The sequence below is a fragment of the Arvicola amphibius genome, chromosome 12 (assembly GCF_903992535.2).
Source record: "Arvicola amphibius chromosome 12, mArvAmp1.2, whole genome shotgun sequence".
Lineage (NCBI taxonomy): Eukaryota > Metazoa > Chordata > Mammalia > Rodentia > Cricetidae > Arvicola > Arvicola amphibius.
In genome coordinates this window covers 9742567-9759546 of record NC_052058.2, presented here as the reverse complement: position 1 = coordinate 9759546, position 16980 = coordinate 9742567, and the positions used below count along the sequence as shown (strand labels likewise).

At 43.6% G+C, this 16980-nt stretch overlaps 1 protein-coding gene across 1 annotated transcript in view; it reads left to right on the top strand.

The window, feature by feature from the left end:
• The window catches only part of Eprs1 (glutamyl-prolyl-tRNA synthetase 1), a 66131-nt gene extending 53581 nt beyond the window's left edge, over positions 1 to 12550 (top strand). Inside the window, exons 27-32 of the mRNA XM_038348854.1 lie at positions 375 to 572; positions 3581 to 3754; positions 6309 to 6469; positions 9020 to 9098; positions 12049 to 12113; positions 12198 to 12550. Coding sequence (XP_038204782.1) covers positions 375 to 572; positions 3581 to 3754; positions 6309 to 6469; positions 9020 to 9098; positions 12049 to 12113; positions 12198 to 12348 — 828 coding nt within the window. The 3' untranslated portion in view covers positions 12349 to 12550. The remainder of the gene's footprint in view (positions 1 to 374; positions 573 to 3580; positions 3755 to 6308; positions 6470 to 9019; positions 9099 to 12048; positions 12114 to 12197) is intronic.
• Positions 12551 to 16980: the final 4430 nt, after the last annotated feature.

The following is a 16980-nucleotide window of genomic DNA, read 5'->3' as shown; positions in this document are numbered from 1 at the left end:
GGGGAAGGAAGAGAACAGGGGAGGAGGGCATCATGTGATTTCTAGGCCTGTTCTGTGTCTCCATGATGGGGAATCAGTGAAGTTGGGGTTTCATCCTGAATTGCCAGGCATGAGTTCCAGGTAAAACCTTGCATTCAGAGGTTTTGTATGTGTGTGTGTTGTTTTGTTTTTTGTTTTTGTTGGAAGGGACCACCCAGAGCAGAACTGCTAACTTTTTTTAGCCAGTCCTTGTCATGTCAATCATACTTGAATTTTAAGCATTAAAAGGAGATGAAACAGTGTGTGTGGTGGTATTCTAAAGTATGTGATCTTGTCATTATTTTCAAAGGAATAATAGTTTAAAACTAAAGCTCATGTTTCTCTCCTTATTTTAGGGAGCAACATCACACCATTTAGGCCAGAATTTTTCTAAAATGTGTGAAATAGTTTTTGAAGACCCAAAGACACCAGGAGAGAAGCAGTTTGCATTCCAGTGCTCCTGGGGCCTGACAACTCGGACTATTGGTGTGATGGTCATGGTTCATGGAGACAATATGGGCTTAGTGTTGCCACCCCGTGTAGCCTCTGTTCAGGTAAGGGAAATGTTCTCTTTATCATGTCTTTTATACGATTATAGTCTATGTTTACAAAGGAACTTTGAAAGGGTAGATGATATAGAAACATTAGAAAATATAGCCTAGACTATTACTGTGTGTAAATATGTGTACATATGTATTATTTATTGTCTCAAGAATTTTAAAAATTACTTTGCTGAAAACTTAAATTTTTTTCTTAGGTTTACTAATTTTATTTTATGAATGTTTTGTCTGCCTATGCCTCTGTGGACCATGTGAACTCTTAGTTCCTCCCAAGGTTAGAAGAGGGTACCATGTGGACGCTCTTAACTGTGGAGCCATTTTTCTAGCCCTAAAATTTTCTTTAGAAATAATTTTTGAAATTATTTAGCATTGTTTAAATAAAATATAGTAGGTTAAATGAATTGTTCTTTGTGTTGATGAATGATATTTAACTGACTAGCACATGTTGTAGACAGGTTAGAAATCACACAGATGGATTTAGTTATTGTAGAACAGATGTGGATTGTGTAAGCGATAAACCAGTTCATGCTGGAGCCCCGAGAAGGAAATGTCTGTAAACCAAACCTCCAAGCAAGACTGGGAAGCAGGTCACACTGGCTGTCTATGGTCATGGCTGAAAGGCCTGGAGCTGGAGAGGTGGCTTGGTGGGTAAGGTGGCAGAGGACCCAGGTGCTTTCTCAGTGACTGCTTGTGGCAGTTTACAGCCTCCTCTAATGCCAGCTCCAGGAGGGGGTCTCTGGTGGTTTGAAAGAAAATGGTCCACAAAAGGAGTGGCACTATTAGGAGGTGTGTTGAAGGAAGTGTGTCACTGTGGAGGAGGACTTTGCGGTCTTATATGTGCTCAAACCACACCCAGTGTCTCAGTTCACTCCCTGTTGCCTTTGGATCAAGATGTAAGGACTCTCAGCTCTAGTACCATGCATACTGCATACTGTCTTTTTTCCTACCATGATGATAATGCACTAAATCTCTGAACTGTAAGTCACCCAATTGTCTTTTTTTTAAATAAGATTTGCCCCCCCCCCCATTAAACCAAATGCTGGACATGGTGACATACTCATTAATTCTAGAACATTGGAGGTAGGAGCAGGCAAATGTCTTTGAGTTCCATGCCAACATGGTCTATTCATGGAGTTTAGAGAGTGAATAGGCCAGTCAGGGCTCTGTAGTGAGAGTCTATCTTAGAGAGAGACAGGCAGAGACACCAGCAAGCTACAGGACAACACATCCTTGCTTGTTCTCTCCATTCAGATGTAAACACCAAAACTCTTTTTTGGGGAGGGTGGGGTTCCAGACAGGGTTTCTCTGTGTAGCCTTGGCTGTCCTGGAACTAACTCTGTATATCAGTCTGTCCTCGAACTCAGGGATCTGCCTGCCTCTGCCTCCTGAGTGCTGAGGTTAAAGGCACAGGCCATTACCGCATGGCTCCCAAATTCCTAGGTCAGTTTTGCTGACTTTTCCCAAGAAGTATTAGGAGAGATGGAAGACCCTGTCTTCAGAGGAAAGTGGAAGTTTGGAGTCGTAGTGGACAGTGACAGAGATAAAGAGCTGTGGTCTTCCCCAAGGTGATTCAGAGGAGAGGGAGGAGACTCCAGGGATCCTTAGATGCCTCTGGAGATGCGGAAATGCTGGGTAGTGTGACCTCAGCAGTTGGTCACAGACAAACATAGGGACAGAAAGTGGCCACCCTAAAGGACAGATCAGAAGGACACTGCTGCACCCGGGGAAATAAAAGGGTCTGGTAGGTCACAGACTCGGAAAGCGAACAGATAAGGAATGGGGTACTGTCTTGTACCGTGTGCTTCAGCAGGTGTGTTACAAGTGTGGAGTTCATGTGCAGCCCAGCGTTCACATCACTGTAACACCAGATGAGATTCTTTGTAGAAAAAGTGCTTTTAAAATAATGTAAAATGTAGCTTTTCAAGAAGTTATTGTGAATAGTTTGATTTTTTAAAGCCTTTTGATGTTGGATGATCCTAAATATTTAAGGGTTTTTGTTGGTGTTATTTTTAACATAGTGGCCCCACAGCAGACTTTAGGAAATTTTGTCAGTAGTGTGCTTTAAAATGTTTAGGGTGCTGTATGTTGTGGATTGTTTGTTTTGTTCATTTAAAGATTGATGTGTGTGTGTGTGTGTGTGTGTGTATGTGTGTGTGTGTGTGTGTGTGTATGTCTGTGCATCACATGTGGGTTGGAGCACTCAAAGGTCAGAAAAGGAGTTGGACTCCCTGGAGTTACTTACAGATGGTTGTGAGCCACCAGGTGGGTCCTGGGAACTGAATCTGGGTCCTCTGCAAGAGCAGCCAGTGTTCTCAACCACTGAGCCATCTCTCCAGCACCATGTTTTTTTTTTTTTTAAAAAAAAAAATTTATTTATTTATTTGTTTGTTTGTTTGTTAGGTATACAATATTCTGTCTGTGTGTATGCCTGCAGGCCAGAAGAGGGCACCAGACTTCATTACAGATGGTTGTGAGCCACTATGTGGTTGCTGGGAATTGAACTCAGGACCTTTGGGTTTTTTGTTTTGTTTTGTTTTTTGGTTTTTTTTTTGGTTTTTTTTTTTTTTTTTGGTTTTTCGAGACAGAGTTTCCCTGTAGTTTCTAGAGCCTGTCCTCTTGTAGACCAGGCTGGCCTCGAACTCAGAGATCCGCCTGCCTCTGCCTCCCGAGTGCTGGGATTAAAGGTGTGCGCCACCACCGCCCGGCCTAGGACCTTTGGAAGAGCAGGCAATGCTCTTAACCTCTGAGCCATCTCTCCAGCCTCCCCCCATGTTTTTACATGTAGTAAAATTATGTATATTTAAAAGATTGTGCCATTGGCATCTTTTGCAAGAGCAGCAAGTGTTCTCAACCACTGAGCCATCTTTCCACCACCATGTTTTTAATTGTAGTAAAATTATGTATATTTAGAAGATTGTGTCATTGGCGTCTTTGAACTTTCGTATGGTTCATTATTGTAGATGTCCTTATGTGTATGTGATGTGTTTTTGGCTGGACTCTAGGTGGTAGTGATTCCGTGTGGAATCACAAATGCCCTGTCTGAAGAAGACAGAGAGGCACTGATGGCAAAATGCCATGAGTATCGAAGGCGGCTACTTGGCGCTAACATCCGAGTCCGAGTTGATCTACGAGACAACTACTCTCCAGGCTGGAAGTTCAATCACTGGGAGCTGAAGGTATGCAGGGGTCCTGCACCGGGAAGATCTAGATTTCTGCAAACTTAAGGTTTTTTGTTACCTTCCCATATTTATAGTTGTAAGTTCTGAGCACCAGTGTAGGTCATTCTGTGTAAAAGGGGTTTCTAGAGTATGTGCTTGTTAAATTTATTTCTGTGGTCATTCAGGGAGTGAGCAGCTTGGTGGAGAACACTTAGCATGTTCTTGGCCCTGCCTTTGATTCCCAGCACTGGGCCTTGTCTCTCAAAAGGTTGTGGAAGCCAGTTTTTCTTATATAAGTGAATAAAGATGATCTTGAAGTGCTTGCTTATATAACACATAAAGCTTATTGGTGGGTGTATTGCAGTGCTTGTATCTGAGTTTAGTCCCTGGCAGAGAGAGGTTTTGGTGATGGTGGAGTCATCACAGGTTCCTTCCACATCTGCAGTTCTGGTCCACACAGTTACACTTCCCTTTGCTGTTGTTTCTACCTCTCTACATACAAAGCCTGTCTAAATTCTGGTTTCATGTTTTGGTGTATTTCATTTACAACACAACTTCATTATTAGGTAATGCTGCCCTTTATTCCATTTCACAAACTTTTAGCGGTTACCTTTTTTTTTTTTTTTTTTTTTTAAGCTATGTTAGAGAATATCAGGTTAGCCTAGGAATTAGGAGGAGTGGTGTGGGACATGTTCTGAAATGGTACCTGAGAACTTAGGAATGGATGCTTGATGTATTGGGGTTATTCAGGATTAACCCTCTTGAATTACAAAGCCACTACCATTCATCATCTTACTTTAAAAACGGTGCCAATGGTAACCTGCGCTGGGGATTAGCGCTGCTGCTGGCCCTGCTTCTTCTTTGTGTGTCATACTTTCTTTTTCATGTGCTCCCTCCCTTCAGGGAAGACCTTAAAGACAGATAGTTTGTCCTCTGTAATTTGTCTTTAGTTGCTGTCTTTTTTGTTCACCTAGGGATAGCTGGTGGATGCCAGCAGCTACTTCTCTAAGCCAGTTCATGTGTGTCTGGGCACAGAACACTAAAGGAGAAACTTGCTGTGAGCCTAACTGAAAGGAATTTGAAATGCCGTCTACTTCTGGATCCCCACCTTCCTATTCTACGTCCTTCCTCCAGAAACACGGCTTTATCTCTAGGACTCTTTATCCCTGGGAGCCTGTTTGATGAGGTCAAATGGGCTTGCTGGTGTTCACATAAGTTTGTTTTTGACTTGAGTACTACTCAGCAGCCATGTAGTTTATAGAAGCACCTGGCTTACAGTGTCAGAGTCCTAAATTAGTTTTAAAGCAGTGGTTCTCAACCTGTGGGCGGAGACCTCTTTTGGGGGTAGAGCAACCCTTCTCTCATAGGGTTCATATAAGGTATCCTGCATATCAGATATTAGTAGCAAAAATACAGTTATGAAGTAGCAATGAAATAAATTTAGGGTTGGGGTGACGACAAGGTGAGGAACTGTATAAGGATAGCAGCATTACGGAGATTGAGGACCACTGTTCTAAAGGCTCTTTCATTAATGTGTAAGGCCTGCTGTTTTTCAGAGAGGGTTCCAGATCTTACTGCAAAGTCTTCCTGGACCTTAAGTGTAGTGGCATTTCGTTTGTATTTTAATAAGTAAAGCTTGCCTGATGATCAGAGAGTAAAATAGCCCCACTGGTCAGCCTTATAGACCAGTCAGCGGTAACACACACCCTTAATCCCAGTAGCCACACTAGTTGCCATAGAAACCAGGCAGTGCATGCCTTCAATCCCAGCCCTAGAGAGGAATATAAGACGGGAGGAGACAGCGCACAGTCTCCATCTCATTCTGAGATTCCTGGAGGCAGCATTACCATTTTCGGACTGAGGTCAAGTAAGAGTCAGTGGCCGAAAGGTTGAACCCAAATATCAGTCTCTGAGCCTTTAGTAATTGTGCTTCACCTAAGGGCTTTAGTCTCCTCAGAGACTGGAATATGCAGGAGTCTTAAACTTGGATATAGCCAATTCTTAAAGTCTCTCATGGAAGCCTGAGAGCATGGTGCCTCTCAAACTTTGTCCTAAAGCCAGAAGTCTGAACATGTAATACTCCTTCAAGTATGACTCTCAGCCATCCTTAACCACCAGTACAAGAGCCTCTGACAAGGGCTGGCGGGCAGTGCTTTATCCATCCCTGCCGGTGATTCTCATGCATGCTGTGTAGTTCCTTCCAGAACCGAGGCATCCCAGCCAAAGCACACGTTTACCATGAATGAGTCTGGGGTGTACCCTGTGCTAACCCCCTCAGTTCCTTGGGTGTATTCTTCCATGTACCACATGCCATTTGTGAGGAAATAGGAATGCCCGTTCAGATGCTTTTCTGTCAAGAGATGGCTTAGTTCTGACAACATGAACAGTAGACTCTTTCCTCCTGTACTGAAGTAAGTGCTCTAGCGTGTCAGGAGTATTGCTTGCCCCTTTTTTGTTTGGTTACCGTTGCTCTTTGGCTGTTTTATGACTTATAGTAGCTAAAGCCCCGAAATAGTCTGTATTCAGCTTGAGATTCCAATGCACAGGTTTAACTGCCTGTTTTGTTTTATAGGGGGTTCCAGTCAGACTTGAGGTGGGTCCACGAGATATGAAGAGCTCTCAGTTTGTGGCTGTCAGGCGAGATACTGGAGAGAAGTTGACAATTGCCGAAAAAGAGGCTGAGGCTAAACTTCAAGAGATTTTGGAAGACATCCAGCTTAACCTTTTCACAAGGTAGCTCTGTGGTTTACTTGTGTCTCCTTTCTTCAGCTTCCACCTAGTGTTTGAGACATAAACAAGGGATTTGGGGTTCTTGCGACTGGCCATAGCCTTTCTCCCTGAACTCCAGGACCACTCAGTGTCTTACTCCATTTGTAGTTTTGACTTGTAGGTTTCCTGAGTGTCTGTTCCCTGTGAACTGGTCCATCTGTTGAACTAGATGGGGTTAACTTCAGATCCAGGTTATTGTATTAAGTCTTTGATTCTTAAGTGCTGGGCACACATTGGTAGAATCCAGGAAGCTTTACCAGCACCTTCCCTGAGAGACTAAGCCTGAGAGAGCAGCCAGCAGCTATAGTGTTAAAAGCTTCCCGGTAATGGCATTTATTCCTGCTTGCCAGGAGAGGGCAGCAAAACTCATAGATGGTTGTGAGCCTCCATCTGATTGCTGGGTATTGAACTCAGGACCTCTGGAAGAGCAGCCAGTGCTCTTTACCTCTGGGCCTTCTCTCGGGCCCCACCTTGTATTTTTTTGAGCCAAGGTTTTTCACTGGTTTGGAGCTTAACAAGTAGGCTAGACTGGATGGGTAGCAAGTCCCAGGGGTCCTGGGATACAATATGGCATGTACCACATCTGCAGCTGATTTTGTTGTAGGTTGTGGGGGCTGAACCCAGGTCCTCACACTTAGAAAGGGCTTACCATGCTGCTGAGCTGTCTTCTAAGCTCCAGATGGGTATTTTTACAAAAACAAGTTGTCTTCTGTTTTTGGAGATAGGGTCTCCGGCAACCTGGATTGTCTTCAAACTTGAGGCTGGCCTTGGATTTCTGATCCTCCACCTCAGCCTTCCTATGCTACCACTCCTGGCTTAGCAGAAAATTTCAGCAACTTTTCATTTACTTATACTCAAATTCTGTATGTATTTTTTACATACAAGTTTCATTCTAAATAGTTTATTCTTAGTGATGTTTTTGTTTTGTTTTTAATCTTGTGCGATTTTCAGTATGCATTACATTCTTATAAATATAGTTACTTTGAATAAGTCAATTCTACATAGACTTATTACTAAGGAAAAGCTGAATTAGGATAACAACCCATTTTTTAAAAAAGATAGCAATGCATACTTGTTCACAGTTGGATTTTTTTATTACCAAGTACGAAGAAACTAATATATTGATTAATTTTACTGAACTGAGGACATAGCAGTATAGATCTATCACAAATGTGTATTCCTGAGGTTTCCCTCCTTCCACGGGACAGGCCCTTCTGTGGAGCCTTGGCCTGTCCGGGGGCGGATCCTCCTAGTCAGTTTACTGGATTTAATATTAAGGGTAGCTGGTGTTTCTTTCCCTTTCAGTGCTGAGGGAGGTAACTGTGTCCTCATTCATACTAGGCAGGCTCTTTTCCTTGCACTGAGCTACATCCCAGCCTCTTTAATGTCAGCTTTGATGAAAGAAATTCTGTGTGAAGTAAACTAAACTGTTATAACCAAGAGAAGACCAGAGTCAGACACAGAGCAGCTTCTCCTTTCTTATATAAAGCAGTGTGAAGCTGGTCTGCAGGTCCAGTGGGTGTAGTTTTCCAGAACTTAGATCCACTCATTTTATTGGTTCTGCCATCCCCTAGAACTTAGTGACATAGACACCCCAGATCACAGTCAAGTCAAGGGAATGCTGGTGGGTGAGGGTGCAAGAGCCGTGCCTGCTGCCTTCAAATGTACGGTGGGAAAAGTCCCATGACTTCTCCTACTTAGTCTTGCCTATCTCTATACAAAAAAATGTGACAGGGGAAAAGAGGAAACAAATTTGACTGACAGCTAGCAATTGCTAAGAATGCCCAAGGTCCTAGCCTTGAGATTCAGAAAAGAACTGTCCTTTTTTTCCTTCTACTCCATGTGTGATTTTGAATGTAGATGAAAATATTGCCTATGGCATTACTAAAGCCTGAGGGTCTGAAAAAGGAGGCTGTGGAGCCAGGCATGGTGGGGCACACCTAGTAATACTAGCTGAATTCGGAGGGAATCATGTTCCAGTCCAACCTGGGCTATGTAGTGAGACCCAAGGGGATGGGAGTGTAGGGTGGGAGGATTTGATGGTGTGTGTGTGTGTGTGTGTGTGTGTGTGTGTGTGTGTGTGTGTGTGTGTGTGTTGTTACAATGCATTCATTCCTTCATGTGTCATTATTGGGCAGTTAGTTCTATATATCTCCTGCTACAGTATTATTATTATTTTCCCGTTTTTGTAGAGGGGAAAAGTAGACCAGAAGGTTTGAAAACTAACAGACTTTCTGAGGTGGTACAAGTGGGAGTTAGAACTGTTCAGCAGCAATGACAAAAGCAGCAGCCGCCTGTTGTGTGCATGGCAATTTTCTCACATGTTGGCTTGAGGTAATGCTCAAGTAAGGTGGCCACTTATTCGTGGCCACTGCCGGTAAGGGAATTAATACTCAGATTGAGTTCTTCTGACTTTCACTTAGTATTTCATTAAATCTTGTTTATTTGGGGATTAAAAAAGAAACTTGTCATATTTGTAAGGAAAGTTATGTATTTTCTGATTTATTTTGGCAGGGCTACTGAAGACCTTAAAGCTCATATGGTTGTATCCAACACATTGGAGGACTTTCAGAAGGCACTAGATTCTGGGAAGGTAAGGGGCCTCCAGAAAGGTTTTCTTGGCTTTGTTTGTTTTCTGCAGGCCCAGGCACTGACCCCAGGGTCCTGCCTGTGCTAGGCCGTGCTGTACCACTGATCTGCGCTTCTGCCACGTCCCAGTAAACAGATTTTAAAACTCCCTCAGCTGAGACTTTGTTTCAGTCTCCTTTAGAGCCAGTCAAACAAAAGGATTATTCAGCTTTCTGTGCTATTGGAGTGAATCACTTATGAACTTTAGTATTTGGTATGCGTGTTAAATACGCAACTAGTCCTGTGTCTCCAGATTACAAATTAGAAACCATGGGCCAGAGTCTAAATGAATTAGCCCATAGAATTGGATAGATACCAGAAGTTAGATCTCTCTGCCACTGTTTAATGTATACTTCCTTCTCAGATTTTTAAAAACTCCTTTTTGAGAATAAAAGACAAAGTTGTTTTGTTTTTGTTTTGTTTTTTTTCAAGCAATCTTTGGTAGCCTAATGATACTTCTCTTGTTACTGGTGCAGAGGAATTCACCCTCTGACTCTTCACGGCTCTGTAAAATAGATGCTCAACACTGCTCTCAGATCCCTGCTTCTTCAGCATTTGGCTTGGTTTTCTGCTTCTCTGGCCTTTTACCTTTCTGTGTTCTGTAGTTCCCTTGTCTGCTGCATGCTTTTAACAGAAGACTAGAGGTTATGTGGCCATCTTCTATCATGTGTGCTCCTTCCTATGCGTATTGAAGATGAACTTAGGCCCACTTCTTTTCATTTTGAGGAAAGATCTTCTTAAATGCCTAGGTTGACCCTTAAACTCACTCTATAGCCCAGGCAGCTCTTGAACTTGAAATCTTCCTGCTTCAGTCTCCTGAGGAGCTGGGATGAAAGGCCTGTGCTGCCAGACTCAATTTACTCCATTAATTTTTAAGTTAAAAATTTAAATAATTTACTTATTATAATGATTAGTCACTTTTGTAGAACAGTTTATTAGAGAAATTGCATAAGCATTAATATAATAGAGTAGCTTTTAGCTAATGCATTGATTTCGAAGAACCAAGATTCACAAGGTGTTAGTGGGTCATATATTTTATTCTAATATTAGATTACTGTAGGGATTTGAAATTTTAAAGTGGAGCAGGGGTATTGACCAACGAACACATAGTCAATAAATAGGTTGTGTCTTTTACAGTCAGTAGTCAGTGCCTCCTCCCCTCTTGCTTCATGGGGTCATCTTAGGTATGCTGACTGACGGTCAGACAGCCTTAGAGAGGGAGCTCTGTGGACGAGCTCACAGTGAGAGGGAGCTCTGTGGACGAGCTCACAGGAGGTAAAATGTCACTTGTTTCCTCCCTACTTCTATTCATTGGTACAAAGGGGTGGGACGACTAATTGGTTCACTTCGCTGATTTTCAAGTCCACCCTTCCTACCTCTCATTTTAGCTGATTTGCTGTATTGATGTTGCTGGGGTAGGAGCTCAGGCTTTAGGCGTGCAGAGCAAGAGCCCTAGCACTGGAGCTACTTGTTATTTTGCAGTAGAGACAGACTCTCGCTAAGTTACCTAGGCTAGGCTTGAACTCACTGGTAAGCTAGAATCTTTGAACTTTGGATCCTCTTGCCTCAGCCCCTAAGTAGCTAGAATTATCTCCCTTTGCCACCAGGCTCTGACAGACTCACTTAAGAGTCCAAATACAAATTTCTTCATGTGCTACAGACATTATTATTTTATATATTACACAGTTTTATAAATGTACTTTTTTTTTGCACTTTGTTTGCAAATGTTAAGGGTTTGCAGCTCTTATACAGGGAAGTAATTGGCTTAGATCTTGGGTCTTTTGTCTCCATTTTCATGGCACAAAGAATTTCTGTATTAAAACTGTGAGTGTGTGCTGTCACTGGTCTCTGCCCCTTCTCTCCATCCACTTCCTCGCTTGCAGGACACACAGAGATGTATTACTTCTGTAGTCTTTGAGGCAGTTTATCAGAAAAGCAGTTGGTAAATTTTATAAATCAGACGAGTACATTCACCAAGTGAACATAAGAGACGTAGTCATGAGCATTTGCCCTTTCTTGGAGTTATGGTCCATCTAAAGAAGTTCCTGTTTCTGTAATTGCCTCCTTTTTATTTGCTTTTACTTCTTAGGGAAGAAGCCTTCTGAAACATGCTTACTAGATCCCAGTGCATGATAGCTTTGCAGAGGACCTTTTTTGTTTTGTTTTTGAGACACTACTATGTAGATCACGAGTTGGAACTCATGATCCTTATAGGTGAATTTAAGAATGTAGATTACTGCTAAGTCATGAAAAGTCGGGGGGCAGCACTGCTGCTACCTCTGCCCTCAAACAACCACCCCTTCTCTTTCCTACATTTAGTGTATGAGTGAGTGCATGCCACAGCACACAAGGAGAGGTCAAAGAACAGCTTGGTGGTTGGTTCTCTCCTTACACCATGTTGTTCCCTGGGATTGAAGTTTCATTGTGATTTTCTTGATAAAACATGATTTTTGTCCTTTATAGGCATTTGCTGTTTAAAGTTAGTCACTTACCCCTGACATGTTAGACATGTAAGGTCGAGTGAGGCCTGCCTGGCTGTTAGCTGTTACTGTTGTGTTACCTTGCAGTCAGTTCACTCTTAGATACCCCTTCCATCCTCCTGACAGCCAGCTCTGTAACACAGGCAGCAGTCAGGCCCTGAAGAGGGTCTAGGGTCTCCAGCACAGTTCATACAGGCGTTAGTATGTTACAGCAAAGATGGTTGGTGTCAGGTTTTATGAGTATGGATTTTGGATGCTGTAAAAATCATTGTCTGTTCTCATGTCTACTTCTGAGCAAAGATCTCAGTGTTTACAAAGGTACCATAGCCACAGAAAGACTGGGACACGTACCCTTTTTGCTTGAAAGGTAAAAAGAGAACTCAGGTGCTCCTCTCTAGGAGTTATAATGGCAGACTGTGTTTTCTTTTCTACTAGATTGCACAGATTCCATTCTGTGGGGAGATTGACTGTGAGGACTGGATCAAAAAGACAACTGCCAGGTAAATATAACTCATCCATAGACTGCACTCAGAAGGTGCAGTGTGCAGCAGGAGTGAACCGACTTCCTATCTCTTTCATTCCAGGGATCAGGATGTGGAACCTGGTGCTCCGTCCATGGGAGCCAAAAGCCTCTGCATTCCTTTCAATCCTCTGTGTGAACTGCAGCCTGGAGCCATGTGTGTCTGTGGCAAGAAACCTGCCAAGTTCTACACCTTGTTTGGTCGGAGTTACTGATGGACGAAACAGAAGCTTCTCACCCATCCTAATTTTTTTTAAACCAATGATACTAATATCTTCTCAGATGCAGTTTTTTTCATTTTTTAAAAGTTCTAAAAAGAAATCACATAAGATAAACAGCTATTCTTATGCCTAAATTAATGGTGGGAAATACTTTTCTGTAAACAGCCTGGGTAATAAACATCATGAACTAATTATATTTTATGTATTCAGTTCGTCCTGCAATAGTTGAATCATATACACAAGGGTGGTCATCGAAAGCCAGGTAGGCAAGGGGTACACTTTCCCTGATGGTCTCAGAAAGCCGGTCTTCATCTCAGAAGGAGTTGCCCTCTTTTGCCTGCACTTTCCAGGCTTCCCACCCTGATGGCTCTCCCTGAGGTCGTGGACCTGCAGGTCCGGTGTGCACTCTGACTCTGACCTCAGCACCTGGATCTTCTGGTGGGTTGTTACCTGACTCCTGTTATGTCTGTCATTGCTTTTCTTCCTGGCCACCTCCTTAGGTATTGGTATACAAATCACTATACTTGGCTTCCTCACAGTGTCTAATCAACGGTGCCACTCTTAGGTGTGTGACCACCATGACAACCTCCACATTTTCAAGACTGTTTTTTTTTCTCATTGTAGTCTATTAAGATAGTCCTCGCCATATCATTTTATAGTTCTTATCATTTATAGGCCAAAATGTAGACACATTACCTAATCTGGCTCCTTACCTGTTCAGTCTCCTTCAGTTTGACACAGCCCTCTGCTTTTCTCATGCAAGTTGTCTTTCTATCTGCTTGTTTGCCTGGGAGGCCTTTTGTACCTCATTTGGAGCCTTCTTAGTCCTTTTTTTTTCCTGGTGGGACAGTGTGTGCTTCCAGGGCACATGTATGGAAGTCAGGCCAGTTTGATGGGGTCCGCTCTCTTTACCATGTGGATTGTGGGGACTGAGCCCAGGTTACCAGGCTTTGTGGCATGTGCCTCTGCTGAGACTGCCTCACCTTGTAGCCCAGGCTGGCCTGAAGTTGTGGTCCTCCTGCCCCGTCCTCTGACAACCGAGTGAATACCTTATTTCAGCACTTCATTTCCAGTTCCGTTTCCCAGGAAGAGCCTTTAAGAGGCTTAGAATTGTGAGTCATGCTTTGAAGAATGAGCAAGGTTTCAGTGTTAATAGAGGGAAAGGAATGAGATGCAGAGGCAGGTTATGCTCCTGTTAGGGACAGGAGATGCCCCCAGGAAGCTGCAGGTGAAATACAGCACAGAGCCTGGGGAGAATGTTCCACGAGTAAAGCTTTTGTAGGACAAGCTTGCAGACCTGAGTTCTAGTCCCATCTGGGAAGGAGGCTCCTGCAGCTTCCAGGCTCACCAGTCAGGACAGTTAGTGTGAGCTCCAGCAGAGTCCATAAGACCCTGTCTCAGATAATAAATGGCTAGCACCTGGTGTTGGACTCTGGCCTCCACATGCACCAGATGTAAACAGCGTGCCTATCTGATCACATAGCTATGCTCTGAATCAGGTCTCACTGGCCATGGCAGTTTCGTGTTCACCTTACCCTTCCAGCCTTCGTGCAGCGTGAACGATGAGAAGTTCCGTACCCACTTCCAGGTTCCTCTGCTTTGGGGGCACTAGAACAGTGCCTAACACGTCATATATTGTTGGTACAGATTCCATGGGGTCAGCTGAGAGTTGATGCTAATTTGTGGCTTTAGTCATGATAAAGTCTGTCCTCTAAAGAAGTGTTGCTTTGGAGAAAAACTAGTAGAAACTAAAAGATAGTTTTTGTTTGTTCTTCTGATTCATGACAAAACAGTAAAATGTAGGTCATATATTTCATATTCTATACTGTGACCCGAGGTCATCTGGGAGAGGGAGAAATCTCTGGAGCTATTTTCAATTTTTAAAAAATTTTTTTTTTAGCTTCTTGCAAATAAAAGGAACACTGAAAAGCCTGGGGTTTGGTGACCCCCATCCCAAGTCATTATTTGAAGGAACTCTAGTTACATTAAGATACGAATTATTCACTGAAATTACGCCTGATAAATTGGCTTGTTTCTAGAAGTGGAGGTCAGCTAAAGTAGCAAACCCTTTTCAAACTCCATGTGTGAAAGGCTGCTGATCTTCCAGGTGTGACACCCATCATCTAAGATCCTAGCACTTGAGAGGCTAACACGGGAAGATCACGAGTGTGAAGTCAGTTTGGGCTGTGTAGTGGGTATGAAACGATCAAAATGGGAAGCACTGGTATTTTCTAAGAGGGTGTGGGAACCATTTGCTTTAAATCGATGGCCAGAAGCCAGACATAATCATCCCTTGAAATCTTAAGGACTTGACCCTAGGACACCACCACTAACGTGCTCTGGTCCCTCGTATAGAGAGCAGAGTGAGGTAGAGTCACAGCAGTGGTTCCTTGCCCAGTGCTCACTGCAGCAAAAGACAACAGGGCAGAGAGACTACTGGCTCTGCTCCAAGGGTCCAACTAGGGCACCTGTGTTACACCCCTTAGCAGTTTCAACGTTAAAATAGTTTCGTTGTGCCAGTGGGTCACAAGAACTTTTGTAGAAGAATATCTCATAAAACAACCAAGGAGAAGGCATTTTGACCAGCTGTGGGAGGATCGCCCGTTCTAGTTAGTCATCTGTCACATAACCGTGGTACCCTCTGTAGTACCATCAGGAAGGACGAGGGAGACAGACAGCTTGTCACTCCCGCAGTCTAGAAGATGATCGCCAGAACCCACTTGGTAGCAGGAGAGGCCGGACCCCTGCAAGTACTCCTCTGCTGTATACATGCTAACCTCACCCAGGAAATGTAATTAAAATATTTTTTAATTAAAAAAAGCTATGTAGTCAGTGGCTATTCCAAACAGTATAGGCCACTGTCAGTTTAGATACTTGACAACGAATAAGCCTTCGATGCTGTAAGTGCCTAAGGGATAAGATTTTTTAGTGAGATCCAAACTTGTAACAGTTAACTCATTATTTGGCTTTCTTCCTGAAACAGATTGTCACTCATTAGCTCCTCCAGTTTTGGAAGGTCCGAACCTTTCCTTACACTGGGGATTATTTTCTTGTCTTTCTTAAAAAGACTGTTGGAAGTGGGGTAGCTTACTTGGTAGTCAGGGGGCAAAGCAATGGGAATAGGGTTTTTACTTGGTATATCTCTGGAATGAAAATGCTAGAATGTTCCATTTCACACAGATTGCATTCAAAACTACACATCTAAGAGACAAGACGTGGCCATCAATGCCAAATGCTTGCTTTATTAAAGCCGTTCCTGCATGCTGCCAGGACCTGGTGAAGCTCTGGCTAGGTAAGCTCTTGGAGGAAGGAAAGACATGAAGCCCTATAATTAAATGCATCCGAACAAACAATTCTGAAGTCTACACCTGAAGCCAGTGTCCATTTCCACAAACCCAAACTCACGTGACATTTCTTGCTTAATTGCCCTTTAAACTGCTTTATGGCTTTATAGCAACCTATAAAAGGTGATTTCCAAATATGACAGGCGCTGAGCGGCTGAAGGGGAGAGTTATCCAGGAGCTGTGATCTCTAACTCTGCTGGGAGCTCTTGCCTTCCTGGGAGAGGAGCCGCGGCAGCCATGGGAAGATACGCCGGCCGAAGCTTCCGAATGATCCTCATGTGTGTGGTCTGCGTCCTTCTCTTTGCGCTGGAGCTAGTGATTTCGTACCTAGGCAACTCCCTCTCCCTGGCCTCGGATGCCTTTGCCGTCCTGTCCCACTTGCTGTCCATGATCATCGGGCTGTTTGGCTTGCGGGCGAGCCATATCAGGCAGCACAGGAAGAGCACGTTCGGCTTTCTCCGGGCAGATGTTGTAGGGGCGTTTGGCAATTCCGTTTTTGCTGTGGCCCTGATGTTCAGCATCCTGATAGAAGCCATCAAAAGGTACATCAGTCCCCAGAAGACAGAGAATCCCCTGCTGGTCCTCATTGCCGGAGTCATTGGGCTGTTCTTCAATGTCCTTAACTATGTCGTCTTCTTAGATTGCTGTTACTGCTCTGGGCCCAAGCCCCAGGGAGACACCGAAGCAGGTAAATACCTCTCTCTGGAAGGCAGAGACAGAGACAAATCTGTTGAGTCCGGCAGGTGCTCTTCCTTCCTGTTTGAGGGGCCTCTGAAGGTGCTGTTAGCGGAGGCCCTGTTCTTTATGTGGGCCTCTTGTTCCTGCGACTTCACAGTAGGATTGCTTCCAGTCCGAAGTTCCTTGTGAGCAGAAGCAGCAAGCACTTAGCAGCAGAATGCTTTGGGTTCTTTACTTTTTACTCACAGAGAATAAAGTGCGGTCAGATAGCTGGAGAGGAGGAACTACAGAGCAACTGAAAAGTCCCTACGTGACTCGCTTGGTTTATCCAGCCGTGACCTGGCAGGGTTTGAGTATAAACTTAATATAGTAACATTTCCATAGAATATGTTTTTTTTTTTTAAAAAAAAAAAATGCTGGGTTACCAAGCCGACTGAGAGAGACAGCTAGGAGTGCATCAGAGGGGTGTTACAGAAAGTGGGGAGGGAAGTGGGATGATGTAGGAAATCTCACTTAGGAGTAGAGACAGTAACATGATTATGAGCATTTGTCTTGAGGTGACTGGAAAATACTCACCTTTTAAATCCTGTGAAACAACTTTTAA